General features: G+C 41.7%; 1 protein-coding gene across 3 annotated transcripts; it reads right to left on the bottom strand.

Moving 5' to 3' along the window:
• Nucleotides 1–303: 303 nt before the first annotated feature.
• Nucleotides 304–21,778, bottom strand: LOC112572441 (solute carrier family 26 member 10-like). 3 transcript variants are annotated; one of them, XM_025252125.1, is made up of 18 exons: nt 21,646–21,778; nt 11,898–12,242; nt 10,020–10,130; nt 9,358–9,635; nt 8,223–8,387; nt 7,492–7,653; nt 6,953–7,035; nt 6,648–6,795; nt 6,428–6,541; nt 6,070–6,147; nt 5,688–5,783; nt 5,233–5,339; nt 4,476–4,545; nt 4,171–4,341; nt 3,666–3,830; nt 2,384–2,438; nt 1,723–1,847; nt 304–1,510 (listed from the first exon to the last, which is right to left on the bottom strand). In XM_025252125.1, exons 1-18 carry the CDS (start codon nt 21,653–21,655, stop codon nt 1,424–1,426), a joined length of 2,370 nt encoding a protein of 789 aa, XP_025107910.1. In that variant the 5' UTR covers nt 21,656–21,778; the 3' UTR covers nt 304–1,423. The 3 variants fall into 3 exon arrangements, with proteins under 3 accessions (XP_025107910.1, XP_025107909.1, XP_025107911.1); XM_025252124.1 differs by lacking the exon at nt 21,646–21,778 and adding an exon at nt 17,755–18,282; XM_025252126.1 differs by lacking the exon at nt 21,646–21,778 and adding an exon at nt 17,502–17,715.
• Between the last annotated feature and the right edge of the window lie 873 nt (nt 21,779–22,651).

Here is a 22,651-nt window from a genome sequence, read left to right on the forward strand (position 1 = left end):
ATAAGAACGCCAAATTCTATCATGTTAACCTAATTTGTTGGCTGACTGACCTTTCCCTCTAAGGCACGAGGAGGAGTGGGTCAATCATGTATACAGGTGATGAAGCGAGCTGTGGAAGCGAGAAGAGTTGTACATATATTCACTAATGTATGTACTGCCCGAGTGTAAATACTTGTCGTGCTTCAATGCTTTGCTTAATTGTCAGTTTTATTTTAAGCATAAGAATGATTTGTTGTTCTGTTCATTGCAAAAATGTAAACAATTATGCATGCCTTTCTTTATACAATGCCAGATATCAAACAACACTGTTCATGCTTTTATTGCTATGTACATCACAACAGCATGAACAGTTTTATACGCTCTCACAAGCTATTAACAACTGTACATGATTTCTTATTGTTTACATTACCAATTGTACATATTCTTTTTATTGTAAACCTTCGTGACCAAGTGTGAACAGCTATACATATCTTTACTGTTGTGTTAATTACAAAATGTGAACAGTCATAAATGCTTTCTTTACCAACTGTGAACAACTGTAGAGTACATGATAGAGTGTTAAATCTGTACATATCCTTTCTGATGCATATAATACCAAATGTCAACAACTGTATATATCTTTTTTGTTGTTTACAATAACAAATTGTATTTATCTTTAGTGTTGTCGACATTACCCACTGAGAACAGTTGTATAAATCTTTAGTGTGATACATATTTTTACTGTAAGTCTTTTTTTACATCAAGTGATCATCATCCACAGCTCCAGAGTTTTACTTTTTCACCCTGCACCATGTACCCTGCTAGCCATACAGAAGCCACTAATGTAAACTGCGAGGACGGGAGGAACTACTAGAATTTACTACAATACATCCCTCCGACTGAAGAACTCTCACAACTAGCATGTCTACCTTCTGACTCAAAGTTCAGAGGCAGTAGAGTAATGAGTTGATCATTATGATGTGGACTTTGGAAGTTTCAGCAAAGTCGTGCTACTCACGATATCTGTGCCAAGAGCTTCACAAACAGTTTCAAGTTTGCAGACAGATCAGCAAAGGAGGAGTACACTAAAACAAGGACCCACACACGCTTTAATATTCCCTTCCTCACCTCTTACTCCCCATAGCCTCCCCAGGGACAGTAACACTTTCAGGTGACTATTGAGACCAGTGTAGACACTCACACACAAATATTTCTCGGCATAGACACCTTGTCAACAGGCGCACATTGATGACTAGACAAACTCGTAGGCTACCAGACAGAGCATACCAAACAATCCTCTCTTCCTCTCTTCTTTTCTGCCTCTTTTGCATAGGCTAAATAATGCTGTGGACCCCATCCATGACCTCTACCCTCCTGCTCGCTGCTACACACTTTCCGCAATGCTGCAGAGTGGAGTCCCCTGGCTGCTAGAGTATGGCCAGCGTTAGTGTGAGTGGTGCTCATCCTCGGTGGACACCAGGTTCAGGCGGACGAAGCTGCTAGAGGCGCCGTCCTCTGCTGGCAAAACACTCTGCACACCAACGGGAAGATGGCGGGAATGCATGCAGCAATCTATTGGCAAGAGACTCCAAACATTAAGACAAAATGTGCAAACTGCATTGAACAGTCTACTGGTAAAATATGTCGAAGACTACGTGTCGACCTGAGGTCTAATAACCATCTTTCACCCTGCTTCTCTCTCTGGGTGCGCGCGCATGCGTGTAAGCATGTTTGTGTACCGACCTCCAGTGATGACGACAGCGCCGTCTGCTGGGCCAGCACCACGGCATGGTGGATGGTCGCACACACATTACGTCGTTCTACGTGCACGTAGAAGCCGGACTTCTCCAGCATGGCGCGAACTGCCGCTGAACAACAAGACATCTACGATACTGCCACATTCAACATTAATACAACACACATTCAACACTCGAGTACAACGAGCTGAGTTAAATAACACAGAATTAAAATCACTTTCAAAGTGCCATGTTGAATGAAATAATCTCAGTGCAACGCTTCTATATTAAATTTTAAATATTAAATATGTAAATTATAAATTACAAAATACAGTAAACAAAACGGAAAACAAAGTGTTATGCATTAAATATATTAATCATTTTTTACAAATAAAGTCTGCAGTCAGTCTCATTCAATACAACAGTCATCTAATAAACCAACTTAAGTATAGCAAATACAATAAAATCGTGAAATAAACTGATGTTTATTAATCTCTGATGTATTTAAGATATGTATGGCTCAAGTTTTTATTTGTTTAGCAAAATATCATCTCTGCCTGCGGAACAGGAATTGATGAACATACAGATGCGCAGCTTTCAAGAGTATTACGATTAATATTATGATATGAAAGTGTGAGATGAGATAAAGAGTACATTGGAGAACTCACGTTTGCACTCTCCTAGAAACACTCCTATTCCAACTGCCTCATACTCCTTGATTACCTGCACAAAGACGTAAACAAAAGGTGAAAACATGAGAAGGTAATGTTTTTTGCTAGCAGGAGGCCGAATGTCAGGTTAGCATGCATTGGACGGTTGTGTCGAGAAGATTGGGCCGACAGAGAGATAAACTCCAAGACGAAATAATACAGTCTGTTTCTTTTATACAGATACATATCCACCCTAATACACCTTGTACCGAGTTACTCGTGTACCAGGGGAAGGTACTACGCCTGTCAAGGCAGTTTTGCTGATTTGAGTAGCGTCCCCTGGACGTTTCGTTTGTTGACGACCTGAGATCTTCAATCAACACACACACACCTGTATGCAGCGGCGGCGTTAGGGGGTGGCAAATGGGGCGGCCGCCCCAGGCCCCGCTCTCGGAGGGGCCCCGCGCTTTAGCCCCGATGTCATCTTTATGACTTATTGCTAGCTGTGTTAAACAAGTTGTGACAAAAAAATTGACGTTCAGAAAACACTTCTAAGTTCTAATGAAGTAAATTATTGAACCTATGTCTTCACGTTAAACCCGACAATAATAACAAGCAGTTTATTAAGTTATCGTCACCATATTATTTCGCTTTAAGAAAAAACCGCTACTGTCACAAACGGTTACGAACAATTAAAACACTAAATTCATTCGTTATTTCGCGGAATTGATCCAGCCTATCTAACTGTATATAAATCAGTGCTTCCGGCATCATATCAATAGGGATATTGATACACGTACTCCATTACCCAGGCCCCGCGCGGATGGTCGGCCCCAGGCCCCGCGTGTTCCTAACGGTTCCTAACGCCGCCTCTGCCTGTATGACACTTTGTGCTTTAAGATTTCTAGGATTAAACTCCACTAAAATCGCGTGTAAATATTATGGCACGCAAGTAACTCACATTTTCAAGCTTTAAACTTTAAATATCTCAATCAAGCTTTGTACCTTATCAGTGACTGTTTCGACTTCTCTCTCAGCACCCTGACTGTAACTATTTCTCACCTCTCTCAGCACCCTGACTGTAACTATTTCTCACCTCTCTCAGCACCCTGACTGTAACTATTTCTCACCTCTCTCAGCACCCTGACTGTAACTATTTCTCACCTCTCTCAGCATCCTTACTGTAACTATTTCTCACCTCTCTCAGCATCCTTACTGTAACTATTTCTCACCTCTCTCAGCATCCTTACTGTAACTATTTCTCACCTCTCTCAGCATCCTGGCTGTGACTATTTCTCACCTCTCGCAGCACCCGGGCTGTGACAGAGTCGATGTACTGGAAAGTGGAGCCATCAATGACGATAGCGTAGATTCCACTTGATGGTGATGGCGTCCTCAGGTCGCGAAGGTTTTTGTGGTCGTCGCAGCAACTCTTCGTCACACCCTGAGTGGATCCCAGGCACACCTCAACACAACAATAACTGGTTATTTTGGAATCTGACATTAATTGTGTTGCTGGTGTTGTATTTCATGTTTGAATCTCGCAACCACAAATTTACATAGTAATAAAAGAAAGATTGGTAAAAATACCAAGAGAAGAAAAATACATGAAAGGAAGAATAAACAAGCATAAGGAAGGAAAGATAAAAAGAAGGATAAAAAACAAAAACAAAAAAAAAAATGACAAAAAGACAGAAAAACGTGACACCTGACACAAACACCAAGAAAACAAAAGTGGACAAACGAAAGTAAACAGTTAACCTCACGAAGGTGCCTACAACAGGTCGCTAGGTACCAATTCTTACCTGTTCGTGGTGCAAGGAAAGGTCAGTCTCCTTGATAACCTTGTGAACAATCTTCAGCTCCTTGGGGTCAAGTCCAGTTTCAGCCGCCAAGCTCCGCCGGAAGTGGTCGACATTACCAAAATACAGCGGCGCCTCGAAACGGAAGATCTTGATGCCGGCAATTTCTTGAGCCTACCACGCGGACAGACTATATAACATGAGTCTCTTCAACTGAAACATTTTCATTATTCTAAACACAGAAATGTTTGTTGTGACCATGATGACGCGAGAGTTCACGACAAAGGTCTAGAGAAAGATTGTCTGACCTCTCTGTGCACACGGACATCTGCATACACCTCCGTCCCTCTGATGTGGCCCATGGTACACACGTAAGGCCTGTGCACAGACGTTGAAGCCAAGATGAAACACAGAAGTTTATATAACTAACAGACCATGGTCTCATATGTACAGAAACAAAATATTCTACTAACCATATGAATGTTTTAAAAATGTAGGATGTAATTATCCGAAGCGAAGATAATGAATAACATACAAACATGCATATATATATACAACTGAGGACATTCGTAAATCACATAATAGGCAGACAAGGAAAGTATAAAATTTTGGAACTCAAATCTGTTGCAATAACAAAATACCAATAAAAGAAAAAAATTGCCTTATTCAACAGTTGATTTTCTCGGGTGTTAGGGAAACGAATGAATCCTTGTGTATTCCAGATGTCATAATATTTAACACTGTTGCCGCTTTAAATCCAGCGTGTATCGAACATTTTGTGGATATATATATATATCTTCCTTTTTTGAGTATTTATTCTGAGATTTTTGAGATTATGTTAATTTTCATTCATCATTATTTTTATGAGTTTTCATCTTGTGATGTTACATCAATTTTAAGTTACATAAGATCTTTATTTAATAAAACTCTTTATTTCCTTTAATATATTACGTGCAAGCTTTCGCCAGTTCCAAAAAATAAACAGGCAAGTTAGATCTGTTCTCCAGGCCCACCACATGGTTGTCAAATGAGGACACTGCATATAGAAACAGCAGTCAGACCCACCTCTGTGTGCGAAGAAGAATTGGCACCAGGTTGTAGATGAGACCAATCAGAAGACCCAGGTCGACATCAAAGAGCACTGTGCTGAGGAAAACAACTATCCACACCGTCTGCAACACATCGCACACTACATCTGCATGGACAGGTTCAACCAACTGCAGAGAGCAACTACAAACCAGTGGTCACCCTGCTACAGAAAAAAGACTCCAATTTACCAATGACATGTGGCACAAGTCCAGTCACCTAAGCGGCGCCCCTACACAACACCATTTCACCTCAAAAAGAAGGCGTTTGGTACCGCCGAGGGTTCATTTTCTTGCAGCGTCATAAACCCATGTGGGAAAAAAACCCTCATGTACCCCTATTCTCCAGCTTTCTTCGGGTTTTCATTACATTCCAAGCCTTTCACGTGTAAAAGACTATTTTTTTCAGACTTATTGAAAAACACGTTTACTTACAAAGTCTAGTTTGGATACTTTCCACAGCCTTCTCAGTTCTGAAAACTGCAGGAAGAGCTTTTTCAAGGATACAACGATGATTGCAGCAAGTATGCACTGAAAGGAAATAAGCAAAAGCATAAGTTTAACCCAAAATGAAAATTTTTGGGTTGAATATGTTTATTTTATCAAATTCCGACAAATATGGTTATACAGAAACTGTGTCATACAAGTTGAGACATGCAAGTATTATCAAGTAATTTTTTAAAATTAACTAAATAAAAAAATTAATTGAAGAATTAAACAAAAATAAATAAAAATTTTAATTAAAACTTGAAAGTTAATATTGTTTAAAAAAAGAGAAAGGGTCGCAAATGTCGGAAGGAAACAGGGGATAACATACATTAGGCAGCGGCTTGAACAAGGGGCCGATAACAAGAAGTACGAAAAGAATGAGGACAGCAGAGATGAGGCTCGCAATCTGAAAGAGAATAAAATAGATTTTCTTTAATTTCTCTGCATATAGCAGCCTGATAAAAACATTTTAGAGACAACTCCAATATTACAGACTGTTGGAATAAAAGTACTGAAATAACAAAACATTTCAACTAAATTTGAAAAAAAGTCAAGATTTCGTTTAGTTGAAAATTCCCAAGGAAGCAAAAAGAGTATAGGAGTCGCCTCATTGGATTTTGTATGCCAACATAATAGAGTCTCCTTGAACAAAAAGTTAACTGTTGTGCAGAGCAGATGAGACCAACCTGAGTTTTTGCTCCAACTTCTTCCTGCACCACTGAGCGCGAGAGAGACGCAGAGCTGCAGTAGCTGGAGCACAGAGAACCGACGATGTTGGTCATGCCATGTGCGAACAACTCCTGCACATATATATACACCTATATATAATTTGAGATATATACACACACATATCTTAGTAAATATAGGTTGTAATACACTTAAACTCAAACATGCCCGTGAACAGACCTGATTAGGGTCCACAACATAGTCGTGTTTGTCAGCTAGAATTTTGGCGATGGCGAAGGACAGGGCGAAGGCTGTTAAGCAGATGGCGAGGGACTTGCCCATCACATTGGGCAGAAACCTCAGCACGGTCAGGTCAACACTGGGCAAGCTGTAGATGGAACTCAAGTTTAGCAGAGGTCAACACTCAAGGAAAGAACATCATACAATGTCTCTCTCACTGTCTTACACTCGACTCGGTTTCCACAACGAAATCTCACGTCTAGCGGTAACACAAGACGCCATTTTGTAAAAAGAGGGTTACTCACCCTCTGGGAATATGACCGATGACTTCCACGTTAAATGCCTCGTGCAGGTGCAGGTAATAGGACAAGAGGGCGGCGCCAATTATCTGCAGGAGAACAAGGTAAAGAGGGCTTGATGAAGGTACTTCCGGTTTTGGGGAACATCTTTAAAAACTGGGAACATAGTTAATGTGTGATTTTCATAATGTTTATGTTAATGTACCTGGTGACATTCCTTAACACCACCCTATGTATGTCATATTCATAGAAAATATAGTTTGTCATACGACTATGTGTGAGGAGATAATGGATACGCATTAGCATAAAGCGCACTTATTCATGAATATAATGCACATCAACACACACATTTATGAACATATTAACACATGTTCATTAAGATAAATGTGCGTAGCATTTCCAATCACGCCTCACTCGGTCAGTATCCATAGCAGAAACATTACTATAATACTATCCACATAAACACAAAATTGTAAAGTCTACCCCCGCCCATTTGCAGATGCATGCACACCCACCCCCCATGCACGCGCCTTTGCGAAGCTTACCACAAGCAACTCTATGGGTATGGGCACGCGCATACAGGGAAAGTGCTTCTTGTTGTTGTTGATGCCGTCTCGAATAAGCACCAGCACCAGCATGGCGGACACCGAGGCAGTCAGGGTGACATAGTTGATCTGGTCCAGGTTGCCGAAGAAGTCCCGGTAGCCCTGCAAAAGACAGTTAGCTCAGTCCCTTGATTTGCACTAGGTGTGGAGGGGAGGGGAGCAGGGGTGTGGGACGACCAATTTCCTAAATGGCAAAATCTTGTCAACCATGTCCCTCTGGTGAAATATTTCGAAACTAGAAAAGATTAATGGGAATTGTCAAGGGGACTTATTAGGCCCAGTAGACGAAAAATCAACGCCAGAATGCAAGTTCTGTTTTCAGAAAAAAATTCCAATTTAATATTTACTGTGGATTACAATAATGAAAAATTATGCTTACTTTTAGAGGATGGAACAAATAATTTCGTTTGTATTGATGGCAAATATAAATTCAAAATTCTTGTAAATTAGTTCAGGAATGCTTTAGGAAATAATTCCGGTGGAATGTCTATTGCTGATCAATTAGGATAAGATGCTAACAAAAACAACAAACAAATACAAATAAAAAAAATAAAAATAAATAAATAAATAGAAGGAAACGCCTAATATTGCTTGTTTGCGTGCTGGCTTGATTTGAAGGATACTGCAATATTTACTGGACTGTAATAAAAGAAGACAAGAAGAAGACTGACATAAATAAGTTTGAAGGCGCCGCTGTACTGGCCAACAGGAATCCCAAAGATGGAGTGCAGTTGACTGGACATCACGTGGACTGCTGCACCTGTCGTGAAGCCGCTGATGAGAGGATCCGACAGGAAGGTGGTGAGAAATCCGAGTCGCACCATTCCTAGGAAGATCTGACAACAGAGAAGGACAGCATTCAAAGATGTTAATGCTAGGTTCAGGTCGAAAACGTCTGTCAAATCTATGCACAAATATTTGTGTTATTCTTTTTGGATTTTTATGTTTGATGTTCGTGTGATATGTGCGATATATGTGCGCGAATCTGAGCTTTTCATTTTTTCCCGTTTCTTTTTTTGCTTTTTTCTCTCGCGCGTAACAAATCTATAACCACCTGTGTCCAACATACAGTTGTGCTCGATTTTAGGTTTATGTTCATTATAATCATCAGAATGGCGAACAGAGAGAGAGAGAGAGAGAGGGGGGGGGAGGGGCAGAGAAAAAAAAGAGAAAAAGGAAAAAGATAAAAGTGCTATATTATGTATGGCGTGAACTAGCCGCGTCGTCATGCTTTATGGCTGTGGTAATATTGACATTCATCTGCCCACAGGATGGAGGTTTTTTTTAAATGTACTGTGTTCATAAGTATGTGTGATTGTGTGCTTGCCCGCGTAAATGTCTGTGTGTGTGTGTGGGCGCGCATGCCGTGAACGTATTATTAAAATTAATCATTTTGGTTTTTCTTAGTCCCTTTTCAACCGTTTCCTGAGAACAAATCTCGAAATCCTAGTCTAGTGATTTCTGAAAGGTTGCGGCGAAGTGACCAAAAACATTTACCACATACCCGATGTTGTCTTTTTACTTTTAAATCGACTGCATGACGAGGTACCTCCACACTGCCATTGACCTGTCAAATACTTGAGACTTCTCCCAGCTCACCGATTCCCGACACCCAAGTCAACAAATAGATACTCGAGTCAGAGACCTGTAAGAGTCCTTACTCATTGGTCAGGAAGATAAGCGAGTCACTGACTTACAAGATACCCTTATTATTGTTCCACAGGATATTCGAGACAAAATGCCTACAAGGTATCATATTCAATGATACCAGAGTCCAACATACCTGCGGATACCAGTCACACATACCTGCAGGACGCCGACAGCAAAGGTGGCTGACATGGCGTAGGACACCTTGATGGCCTCCAGCTCGCTCTTCCCGCCGTCGAAGGCCAGTGGCTGGCCCCCGGCTGACCCCACACCGACCCCCGGCAAGTCTGAACGACTGACGTTGCTGTTGTAGAGAGACGAGGACACGTTCAGCGCCGCGGACAACGGTGGCGGTTGTTGCTGTCGCTGGCCGCCCCACGCCATCTGGCCTTCATCCACCACCGCGCCGATCATGAGACTCACCACGGCGAACGTGCCTGGGGAGGATGCGGAAGAAGGAGGAACAGTTTATTTCAAACTTTATCAAAATTTGTTCCTGCTTGTCCAGTAAAGAGCGATTTTAATCACCTGAAACTTTAGGGGCGGCTACCCTTACTAGTCCGCACAATATTAACGAAGATTATAATCCATCAACATTTCTTCAAAGCCCAACAGTATCAATGTAGATCATAAATTCTTGAATATTTATTCATTAGAAACTATTTTTATATTAGTGTTATTTAAAATTGCTCTTTCCAACTTAAAATTTGACACTAATGAATCTTATAATCGGCAAGGTGTAATGAATTATTTCTGATATCCCGAAAGCAGGAAAACTGAAATGAAGCCACACTCTTGTTTGAGGCATTTTCAATACCTACCGACAGAAATGTGTCTGGAGGTTCCGAAGAAGAAATAAAGAAGAACTGGATAGAATGATGTATACAATCCATACACTGGGGGCAGGCGGGCCAGCATGGCATAAGCCATACCTAGGAAGAAAAAATAAATGATTGAATGAGTAAATAAATTTCACCTGGTAGGCAAGACAATACGTTTACCTTCCTTAACAGTAAATAAAAAGCTGAGTGGAAGGTACGAAGGAGATTTTGAGTTTGTATTAGTATCTGTACCTCTTTGTAGTATAATCGATTATTATAACAATATATTTCGGTTTTAATTATAAATTAACAACTGTCCCCAAGAGTGTGATGAGAGAGAAAGTGTGTGTGTGTGTGAGAGAGAGAGACTTAAAATAGATGATTTCCTTTATTCAACATTTATTAAATGTACAACCCAGAGGGTTAAAGCCTGAGAAAACAAATTTGTGAAGAGAATCTCAATGGACATCAATGACTATAGCTAATGGCCGATAACGGGTAAGAAAGAATTTCTACAGTGTGACTATGACTAGTTTCTACCTTTTTTTATTCCTTGCAAAAAAAAAAGTAAAATGACAGATTCCCGAATTTATGGAGATAAAAGCTGGTTTTATTAGTAATCAGGGAAGCTGATGTTTTGTTATTTTGACACACCTTGCCCTTTCATGACCGTACAACACGAAGGTAATCTTCTCCTGCATCGATTTTTCTGTCCTTCTTGAACTTTTTCTCTCCTTCTCACTTACTCTCTATAAATATCTCGAACACACAGGTGAGGGGGAACACTGGGTTCTTTTCGCTCTTTCTCTAAGTTTATTTCTCTCTCTGTGGTCTGTAATAAATTTTGCGAACATATTAGTCTTGATCTGTGTAATTTCCTCTTACGGACAATAGGTCACGTGAGTGGCAAATAAGCCCAAGCAACAGATGCAAAGGCAGAATCGGCCTCGCGTGTGCGCCACTCGGTGTTGACGAGGGCTGGTAATAACCCTTCAGTCCATCGCACGTTGATCCTCATCCTGATTGCATTGAAAGCCAGCAAAATGTCTTCGTGTGAAAACTCGCAGATGTCGCGCGCACGTGCAGGCTAATTAGCATGCACCAACATGGCTGCCGCTAAACAGCTGAATAAGCCAAGACACGCACAATTGACGGCTGACTTTATTGGAAAGATATGGAAAATAGAGAGGGATCTGGTCCCCGAGCGGGCGACATCCCGGCCAGAACAAGAAACTATGTGTGAGCATGCGCTGCGGTGTATTTTGCTCCTACTTACATGTTGGTCTTTTTGAGTGATATTTATTTGATGTGTCTGATATTTGTGTTATTCTTTTTGGATTTTTATGTTTGATATTTGTGTGATATGTGCGATGTATGCATGAGCACGAATCTGAGCTTTTCATTTTTTCCCCGTTTCATTTCTGATTTTTTTTTTCTTGCGTGAAACAAATCTATAACCACCTGTGTCCAACATACAGATGTGCTCGATAATAGGTTTATGTTCATTATGATCATCAGAATGGCGAACAGAGAGAGAGAGAGGGGGAGGTGGGAGAGAAAAAAAAAAGAGAAAAAAGGAAAAGATAAAAGTGTTGTATTATGTATGGCGTGAACAAGCCGAGCGGTCATGCTTTATGGCTGTGGTAATATTGACATTCATGTGTCCACAGGATGGAGTTTTTTTTTTTAATGTACTGTGTTCATAGGTATGTGTGATTGTGTGCTTGCCCGCGTAAATTTTCTCTCTCTCTGTGAACGTATTATTCGCATATTTATACGCATATCCAACAAACCACCAGTCCTACCCCATCTTCTCCTTTCCAAACCTTCTACAACATCACAATTCATCTTCCTGGCCTTGACCCTTGGCGACCTCACCTTGCGGGATGTGCATGATGCCGACGGTGAGACCGGCGATGAGATCACAGGGCAGGTCGTACAAGGCGCTGTAGCCGTTGAGGATGCTGACGAAAGGGAAGAAACGGCGCAGGTAGGTGCGCGCGCAGGTCCAGGAGCATGCGCAGCTCTGGCACGTCTCCTTCATCTTGCGCAGCGACTGCTTCAGGATGCTGTTACGTGTCATCTTCATCCGGGCCTTCTTGCGTCGCAGCCGCTTCCTGATGACGCGTTTAGCGGCCTCGGTGCTCGTGGAGAGCTCGAAGAGCGAGATCCGAAACTCGGGCTCCTCCGTCTGGAGATCCTCCGGCATACACGGGTATAGCTCTGCACCAACAATAACAGAAATAATAATCTTTAGATGCACTCAAACATTATTCACTGTGTCATATGATACGTTTAGCATACATAATTTCCAGGTTTCATCGTTAATTTTTAATTTTAGTGTTTTACCGGCTCCTACCCTCACTAGGAAACAGAGGGGCGGTCCGGTTAGCGTCTGTCGCCTATGCAGTGAGGATTAGCTGTCCCTGGGTTCAGATCTCGTCTCGGGCAAGCTATTCTTTCTCTGAAAGTGCCATCTGTTTACAGGGCTGGCTGCCTTGCTGTGATATTACTTTAGTTGCTGGCTCGGAGTAAACACTAATTCCACTCTCCTCCCCTCGACAGACACAGTCTGAGGACTCACGACCTCTGACACTGAATGTCGCCTTGAGCCGCATCATTAAGTTGTCTGACAGCCAGGGACAAGACTATGGAAGGTGCAGAATTCGGGACTCGCGACTAATGGAGACTAACATAGTTTGGGGAAGCTCGCCGTATATGTAGACATCTCTGTACAAGCGTTGTACATTATTCAATGAGGTCTACTGGTCTATAAATAGTCTCTCAGACTAACCAGTCTTTGAGTTTTGTGCGAGACGTTCTAGTTTACATACATAAGCATTCTGTGACATTTTACTGGTTTATTAATATTTCGTGAGCTGTAAATATCTAAGTATTCTGACGTATAGGTAGACATTTATAAATATTCCGTGATTTACTGGTCTATACATATTATGCGACCTACTAGCCTGAGTATTATCATGTGAGACTACTGGTCTGAGTATACTATGTGATGAGCCAGTACAAGTGTTCTGTAAGTATGAACAGATGTGGTGGACTAGACATCAAGAAATTATTTTTGTGCTCATTTTAATGGTCTTCCTGTAAAGAGCACCCAGTGTTTTTACACAGACCGTGGTCTGTGCTGCTGAACTGTATTGACCTGCCTGCGGAGACCTATATCAACTGTTCGCATTTCAGGGTCCCTCTCTCTCTCCTCCCTAAAAGCATTTAGATGATGCAGGCGGTCGATAACTGCCTTAGCAACAGGCTACCGTGCAAACTGACCAGTGTACAGAGGCCACATCATGTAGGTCGGGCAGCAAACGATCTCATGCTTCCACCATGCTCTCACAGAAAATATTCACCTTTTTAATTTTATTGTATGGCTCTCAAGACATTATATTAGCTATTTTTCCTTCTCTCACTCTCTCTAAACATAAACACGTACACACACACATATATGTGTACACGTGCGCGCATTCTAACAGACACATGCCCATACAGGAATACACAGAAACTCGCAAGTCGACACACAGTAACTGTAGAACCTGCCATGCCTGCAATATTCATGTTTTGTCATGTCATTCCCACTAACGGCGGCGCATGGCACAAAGACGGCAGTTTGGTGTCATTCCATCCAAAAGGCGTGGGCGGGAGCTCAGGTGGTGAAGGAAGGTAGCGCACGCGCGCACACACACATGCACATCATCGTTAAGCGGTAACAAGTTTACACAAACGACCCGTTGTGCTCAATAATGGGGTTCGAATTCCCAGGAGGACGTCCCTCTTCTGGAGTGTCAGGCCGTGGTAATGGCCGACTGCTACTGCAAGTCTTCACTTATGCAAGATGATGTGGACTACCGTCAACCAGGGGAATGAACGGGAAGGTGGATGAGGAGGCCTATAGGGAAGAAAACTTGATGAAAGCAAGCGATCCGACACGTGGCCGACGACAGTTAAAACCTAGGACTCCTCCAACGTTTGGACCTGTTGGACTCAGAGATGTTGGACATCAGCACAGGCCACAGAGGCAAGACATAGGAGGAACAAGCATCCAGTCCCTATTCACTCACGTGATTATACACGGAGTATTAAAGTCCTGAAGGTATCATAGTGGATATACAGCAGACACTTGCTACAAGACGATTACAAAGGATGTTTGCTAACCAGCAGCTAACTAGACTGCTTGAAATAGTCGGATGAGGCCGATCCAGTCGATACTTGCCGAACTAACTGTCACTATGTATGAGCGCGGCAGACTTAAATAAATCTGTATACAAAGATATGAAAATCGCCGTTTACACACATGTAATATGAACATTCAGATAATATGAATATGTGACAAATCGGTACATTGTTAACCCCAGACATAAAATTGTCGGTAAACATTTGGCAGATACTGTTGGACATTATACTCAGTAATACATTCGCTTTGAAAGATCCATCATCATTATCACCATCGCTACCGTCGTCCTTCATATCCTTGTTCTAACCACTGTCCTGTCTCACCCTCCTCTTACCTACCACCATTCTCACTGTTTTGTTCTCTGTTTTGTTTGTCCAACCTGTTGCCGGCACAAAGTCGAAGAGGAACTTTTCCGGATGGCTGACGGGGTGTATTGTGTCTATGCGCATTTATTATTTACAGACCACATACATGTTTTCCCTTCACAAAACATACATATTGCTTGGTGCCCTGTAAGCAGAAACCCGTTGTCCTTTCGTTTAGCATTACTATTACTGTACAACATAATAATTGCAGGCAACAGATGGTTCGGGTTAATAAAAGACCTGATAATCTTTCATTCCTGCACTCTATCAATGTTTATTGAAGCTTGATTTGCTTGCGTGTTGTTCAACCACCAACCTGTTGCTGTCAATGGGAACAAATGCGCGACCTGTGATCTTAGTCACACCAGCGGGTGAGTGAAGTGAAGTGATTGTTTAACTCTACATGGAGACAGCACCTTCAGTTAATTGACTCTGTATTTTGCTAACTACAACTTTATTAATTTCTTGCTGTTGAATGCAAATCAGTACAGGAAGTGCGTCATGTTTACTTTGTTTTTTTAACTGAGACATGTTAACATACAAGTATAAATTGTTACATACTAAACAACCATGATATTACCATTTCATATACTTTCTTTGTCCTTTTCGTGGAGAGAGCTCGACCAATCACCTCAAAAATATACTATGAGAAGAAAGGCTCCCGTAGAATGTTCGCGACTAAAGAACTGGGGTTCAGAACAGGCTTCTTCCTAATTAACAACTAAACTGAGATCGACGATGATCGCCATCTGCTGGTCCAGACCGCTCGAGAAAGGCTCGGTTTGGTGTTCCAAAAAGCCGTGGATGATAAAGACTAAAGATAACGACCATGTAAAGTTTTTAACCATAAAAAAGAAAAATCATCAACGATGAGTCTAATTTTAATTTTAATTGAATGATAACGGAAAAGCGTTCTTTCGCGTGACCTAGCGACTCGACCTCCATCTTAGCATGAGATACTATAGGATTGACACGACCTGACACAGTATTATATGATTTGATATTACATGATTGTTAGTGACAGTTAAACGTACATGTGAATGGAACATGCTGCCTAACTTATTTCTTTGACAATGACAATGACAACTTTATTTGTCCCAGTGGGCAAGTTAAACATGGGAAGGTGCTCTAGTTACAGTACAGTTAAAAATAAAAGTAGAAAAAGCTCACTACAAGGTGCATGTACATTTGCACCTGAAAGGAAAGCAAATTATATATATATATTATCAAACAAACAAAAAACATCAAGAATAACCATGTGCCCATCTGTTACATCACACACCACTGACACTTCATCTGAGGTTGAACAGCTGGACCGCTGATGGCACAAACGATTTCAGGTGTCTGTTACTTTAACATATTGGCATGGAATAATGTTTGCCTGAGCTTAATAATACAAATTCTTTCGTTAGTATATGTTAAGGTATTGACAAGATGCGTGAAGCTTTCCTAACTGTTTGTTGATCACCAAAGGAAGCTAAATCCTTTTGATTCTCCTGAAGTCTATATTTACTTCTTTTGTTTTGTCAACATTTTTACTCTGAGTTCTGTCGACAGAGGTCCAGCTCTGAGATCTGTTTATGTTTGAGTTCATTTTTAGTTCACATCGCCTAGTATAACAGCGACCACCCCGATGCACAACAAAGGGAGTTGCTGCTGGTATTTATCTTCAAAGGAAACTGCGCAGGAGACAAAAACTCGCAGACGATGGAAGAAATGATGGAGTTTGTATAATAAGTATATATATATAATGATCATTAACTACGACAACCAAACCATTACTGTAACTAAAAGTAAACAATATATATTTTTACTGGTGAACATCCCAGTAAAAATACAAACTGTTTGCTAAGGCCATTATCAGAACTTGTGGATGTGTTTCTATATCAGTACAAGTAATTCATCTGTAAAGAACCTAGGTCAACAGCTCAGAAAGTGGGTTTCATTCATCATTTTTTCTTACCTTTGACAAGTCATTTCTTTATCGCGGAAAACATAAAATTTTATTGCGTTGTAAACGACAGATCAGATGTCTGCATGGCTGACACTCAGGGCTGTGAAGACTACCTGTCTGAGGGTTTGTAAAGATAATATGGCTGAGAGAGAGAGAGAGTGAGAGAGAATGAAAATGTCCTACACTAGGAGGCAGTCACCGAAGAGATTTACAATAAGACTAGGAGTAAGTATGAACTTTGTCCAGTGGGAACATCGGGACTTTGTACTTGGGAGTATTTCACGATACAACAATCATTAAATTATATGAACTCAAATAGTTACTGAAACTGAGCCATTGATAAATTATTCAAAAGTAGCAAACTGTTACAGAAACAAGATACTGATCTCCATTGTCCAACTACCACTTTCCATCGCTAGTTATGTATACCTGTGTATGTATATGCCACAGAACAATGCTCGGCTGGAAAAATAAACCAAGTATTCCGGCCACATTTTGAATTGTATTGGTTGTAAACCATTTTATTGCGCACGAAGAGCATACCATGTGTTGCACTATAAACGACAGGAGAGATGCGACTGTATTCTATAATACGGTTGTGTGAACTATCTCTCAATCAATCTCTTTAAGGTAGAAAAATACGACTGGATGAAGGACGAGAGAGAGAGAAAGAATGAAAAAGAGAATAAAAATGTCAAACAGAAGATACAGCCGGAGAGACAGATAGTGTAAAATCCTTCCGTAAACGCCAGGCTTGTACAGTGGGGACATATGGGCATTAAATGTACAAAAAGCGCTGTTTGGAATAATTAACTTTTTCTCACACATAACCGAGCTTTAAAAAAAAAGAATTATTTTCCAGCTTACTGCAATCACGTGTTAGAATCTTTGCGCAGACTCACTGTCGGCCTGTAACCTTGCAAAACACATCCTGGCCGAGAGATATGAACCCTACCCTAGCATCTCTTCCTTACCTTCCCTGGCTGTCGCCTGGAGCACATAAATACAAGCGATGTTGTTTCTTCACACAACCAGCAGCATCCACAAGTATCCTGCCTCCTGCTCCCCACAAACGATCCTCTCACAGACTCCAAGACGGTCGTTCCTCAAGCATCAACATTACAAGCGGCTGCGGCTTTAGCCACCATTACATACATAAAGAAGGTAAGGGGAGACAAAACGGAAAGGGGAGATAACCAAAAGGTGAATCGATCGAGTGGCACTGACCGCTTTCTTCAGAGTCGTCCACGCCGTCGCCCTCATCGTGTTTCTCTGGTGCCAGCATTCCCTGCACGAGAGGTGCATACGCACACGCATGCGCGAGCAGACGATGTGAGCTGCTGCTGCGGTTGGGGGAGGAGATGGGGGAAAGCCACACCACGCCGAAATCGAAGATCGCGTTCTTCTGCGTCTCTGGAAAGTGCAGCAGGAGGTTCGGGACAACTCTCGACGACTTCCACGCATAGTCAGGAGGCAGACGAACCCTAAGTGTAAGGCCGACCGCAGATTTCTGCTTGGTAATCGCTAGCAAAAATGGTGGCTAGCAAACGAGAAGGGATGGAGGAGGAGAGTGGGTTGGAGGGTTGGAGCTCGAAGCTTAGCCGAGCGAGCGTTTTCTCCCACGGCCTGCGAGGTTTGTGCTCCGTGGTGTCGCGAGATAATTGCACGAACGGCGAGAGCAAGCAATCGAGGCACACACACACACGCAGGCGCACGTGCATCCACACTCTGCCAAACCATTGCCTAGATACACGCGCGCGCGCACACACACACACACGAGGGCTATGACGTCGTCCTTTTTTCCTCTCGCTGATTAGCTGGCGGGGAAGGTGACCTGGGGTCACGTTGCCTGCTTTGCATGAACGGGATTCAGCAGGAGGATTGATCGAGTGACGCTTATTCAGACCGTAATCGCTCAATCCACGTTTGTAGTCGGTGACAATGCCACCTTGCGTAGACGTCACCAGTCACCAGGGAAATAAGTTTTCTAGAGGATTCCTTCGGTATTCTGCTCATCTTAAAGGCCTAGTGGGGTTGATGTTGTTGTTGTTAATAACTGAGTTAGCTCAATAAAAGATATTATTTTGAAAAAAAATCCTTTCCATTCTTGAAGTACAAGCCAATAAACCATAACTACAGAAAGAGGTCAAATTCGTGATGTTTCAAATCACCATGACCTCGCGATGAAAAAACTCCCATTGGCTAAGACTTTGACAAAGTAAGAGTAAAAGATACTGATGTTATGAACCTCCTTTTGTGAATCGTGATATGATTAGACTTGTATTTCGAAAACGATATTTAACCGGAAAGAAGTAACTTGCACTGAACTTCAGCCAGTCATTCGAAAAAAAAAATTATCCCACCAGGACTTTAAGTTTTATTTGCAAAAAATGCCAAACACTCTATACTGTTTATGGAGTTTAAAATCCTTACACTTTCAGCATCAGGAAAAAAAGAAGGAAATTAAATACGAACTATTAGAAGATAAGGATTAAACTAATACAAGTAATAACATCTTTGTGTTCAAAAGTTACCACCTACTTCTGCAAGCGACTTCAGAGCTGCATACATATGTAGTCGTACAAGCGACCCCAGTGAGACAGACAGTAAGGAAGAAAGTAAGGAAGCCACCCGTCCATCCCATCTGCATATAGACCGAGTCCTCATCGCCAGAAGCTGCAACACGAACCGCTGAGCGGAGATCACAGGAGGTTGAAGGAGGGGATGGGAGGAGTTAGGTAGGGGCATCCTGCAGCTAATAACTGACGGTTTTTTCCGGTAGGGCGTGTTGAATCCTAAGTTATGACGTAATTTTTTTTTTTTTTTTTTTTTTTTTTTGCTTTTTGTGGAAATCTTCATTTTTAGCAATTTAAGAAACATCGTACGTGACGACTCACAGCTGACAACAAGAGAGTCAAGGAAAAGATACTGCAGTCCATAATCCACTAACAATAATTATTCCGAAGGGCGGTAACAAAGTAGAGCATAATTGGCATGGGTGATCTCACGTTGTAGTTATCTTTTTTTCAGTTTTGTTTTTAGTGGGCGCTGCCAAGGAACATGCTTTAAATGTGTGTGTGGTGGTGGTTGTGGTGGTGATGATAATTATGATGATGATGATGATGAGGAGGAGGAGGAGGAGGAGAGGGAGGGAGGATACGATTGACAGAGCAGTGATTTATATCCATAAAAGCTTCAATTTTTCTTCTTTCTTTCCTTCTGTTCTGACTGTATCACCATATTTATGTAATTTAACTTAATGCCTGGGTTTCAACTGACATCTTCATGAAGTCTATGTCCAATCCTCACTATAGCCTGTGTGTGTGTGTAAGGTGATATTGGTAGGCATTATCATGATAACAATGGGAGGACAGGGCCGCCAAACGCTAGGATGGGCCACGAGGCAGACAAACGGGCACCTTGCATTAATCCTTAATTATAATCGTTTATTATTTTTCCAGTATTTAGCAGTATGCTTACAAGCTTAAGACTGGCAATAACTACATTTTTTTCGAGAAGGGGACATAAACAGTAAACCCTAGGAAAAGTGTACAGCTGTGTGTAGATCGTCTGTACAATAAGACAAGCTGTGGACTACAACTTGCATGCACATGGCGATCAGGTTTCGCTGGCTGTGAAGAGTCTCGACAAGGACTAATTGAGCGTTAAGGACACGAGACACCAACAGGTTTAGAAATCATATCGTCTTCTCAGAAAAACAAACTGTGGACAACAATTCACTGTCTGTCAGTGTCTAACCCTGGCTGTCAGGTTTTGCTGGCAGTGAAGAGAATGGACAAGGACTAAAAGAGCGGTGTCTTCCTCTGACAACACCATGACTTTTTGTGCCACAACAGTTTTAAAATGTAATCATTTGTTTTATTTTGTCGGCTGCGATATTAAATATGTGACTGGTGCTAATACTGTATCATGATATTTTGTTCTCAGGGAGTTCTGTGTAGACTAGTGTAGTTGTGTGTCTGATGATAGGGAAGTAGGAGGAGAAAAACTATCACTGTGTCCTAAAACATTTTTGAAACTTCTCGCTTACAGCACCACACCATCACACACTCTCTGTATTCACAGAGTTGTTCCCACACCAGTCACATATATTCCTCTCCTCGATTCATATACTTCTAGAAGGTAACACCTCTATCTCCAGCCCCTCTATCCCGACGACCCACCTCACTCCTCCATTAGGGCTGAGAATATTATAAAATTTTTGAAAACTTAAAATTCGATTTCCACATGCGCAATGTGTTGGTATCTTTTTCCCCAGATATTTCTAAGAGACAACAAATCTGACCAAGGCTGGATCCCCTCCCTGACCCCCCTACCTCTCGTCAAGCCGTGGGATAGGGGTGTATAGTCACCAAGATTTGAGAGTAGAAAGTATCTTGCACTGAGCAACCTCACGCAATCATTAGAATACATCCAATCTTGTACTCCACTAGTCCTTTAAAGAAAATTTATAGCCTGTAAAAACAGAGACCCGAAGCTCATAAACCTTTTCTCCACTGGCTTGTCTGCACACTTATTTTTATGACGTGTCGTTAATCTTCAAACCCAAACAGCAGTTTAGAGGGAATATTTCTGCTTCCCTGACAGCTCTACTCATGTCACCCTTCCTTCAACTGCTGAGGGTAATCATCAGTCGTCAAGCTGCTTGACGACAGGGAGGCTTGGCGTGCTGCGAGGGAGGGCAGGGAGGGCAGGGAGGGCAACTTGATGCCCCGAGTCACATTTACAATTCTTGGCCTTCAGCTATATGTGCCGAAGTAAAAAAAAAAGTGGACAAAGGTTTTATTTGTGTACGTGTGCTTTGATCCTTCCTATCCACAAACACTTTCAACACCTTTGTGAATTTGCTGCTGAAACACAGCTATATTGCAAAATATGCTTCATATATTGATGATGGTATTTCTTGAATTCATGACACTGATGTCTGTCTGCTTCTTTACCTGTTAAGTACCTACTTGCATTAAGTAAACGAGTCTTCTTCTGTGTGTATGTGTTAAAAAGGTGGAAATCATAACAGTGCTTCCGCGGAATACGGCGAAAACAGAAATTCCAAAAATAGTCACTTTCATTTTGAAGAAGACGATAATTATCACTTACCTGACGCCATATCAGCTTCGAACTGAATCTTCAAGATGCAAAGTACAACCTTTCACCAGTCCTCCCGAACACCTTTGATTCGTCCCTCCGGCAGCGCACCTGTGGCAGAAGTTTTTTTCCAGCAAGTGAGAAACCTGCGCGAAGTTGTTTCCGTCGCCTTCCATTGTCATGTCAGGTTGACAGATAAGGAGAGGCTAGAAAGATCGATGAGCCTTCCTCGGTCTCGTCGTCATCATGCATCGTACATCACACTGACGTCGGTATGCATGACGAGGCTATGTTGAGGGCAATGTCGATAATAGAGAAAGATGAGAGTTGGGTGGAAGGTTGTCGTCGCCTTGTCTCGACTGCTCCCTGTTTCCTCCCTCGGAGCCTGTTGGTAGTTCACTCACCAATCCCACTTCCCGGGGAACTAAGAAATATCCGAGTGACTACATTGTTCTTAGCAGTCAACATTGTTCGCTCGCGGATTGCAGATGTTTAGCGTGTGCTGAGTGCGTGTCAACAGTCGAGAAAAGATGGAATTTTGAGACGCACACATGACTGTAATTTGGACCGTTGACAATTATGAAAAACAATTTGGTCTTTCCTGTCCTGTCCTGTCGCAGGAAGCGAAACGCGGGCATCTGTATATTCGTAAATACGTATGGTAGCAAATATTGTTAACTTCAGATAAGATTTGTGGTTAAAGAAGCAAGAAATGAGTTATCCTAAATATTTACAAAAAAGTTAACAATATGTTTCGATTGTCCACAACTTTAACCTTTAAACAACACACACATACAAAAATACGAGTGTAAATTCTCGCAATTATGTACCAATTATTTATCTCAAAAAGTTAAAAATCTGAATACGTGCGTGTGTACGTGTGCGTTTGCGTTTATGCAAGCGTGCATGCTTGCCTTAGCTGAGTATCACTCCTTGCACATCATATCCTTGTCCGATTGTAACTTTATTCATATACGAAAGCTTTGTAGATAAAATACCGTAGGACGAAGATATCTAA

The sequence above is a fragment of the Pomacea canaliculata genome, linkage group LG9 (assembly GCF_003073045.1).
Source record: "Pomacea canaliculata isolate SZHN2017 linkage group LG9, ASM307304v1, whole genome shotgun sequence".
NCBI classification, from domain to species: Eukaryota; Metazoa; Mollusca; class Gastropoda; order Architaenioglossa; family Ampullariidae; genus Pomacea; species Pomacea canaliculata.

Excerpts from the sequence above, each read along its gene's own strand:
- LOC112572441 (XM_025252124.1), bottom strand. The coding sequence starts at position 17,812 with ATGCTGGCACCAGAGAAACACGATGAGGGCGACGGCGTGGACGACTCT. Across the intron at positions 7,654-8,222 it reads GCGCCTTCAAACTTATTTAT|GGCTACCGGGACTTCTTCGG; the intron begins GTCAGTCTTCTT and ends TGTCTTTTGCAG. Across the intron at positions 3,831-4,170 it reads TTTCCTTGCACCACGAACAG|GTGTGCCTGGGATCCACTCA; the intron begins GTAAGAATTGGT and ends TGTTGTGTTGAG.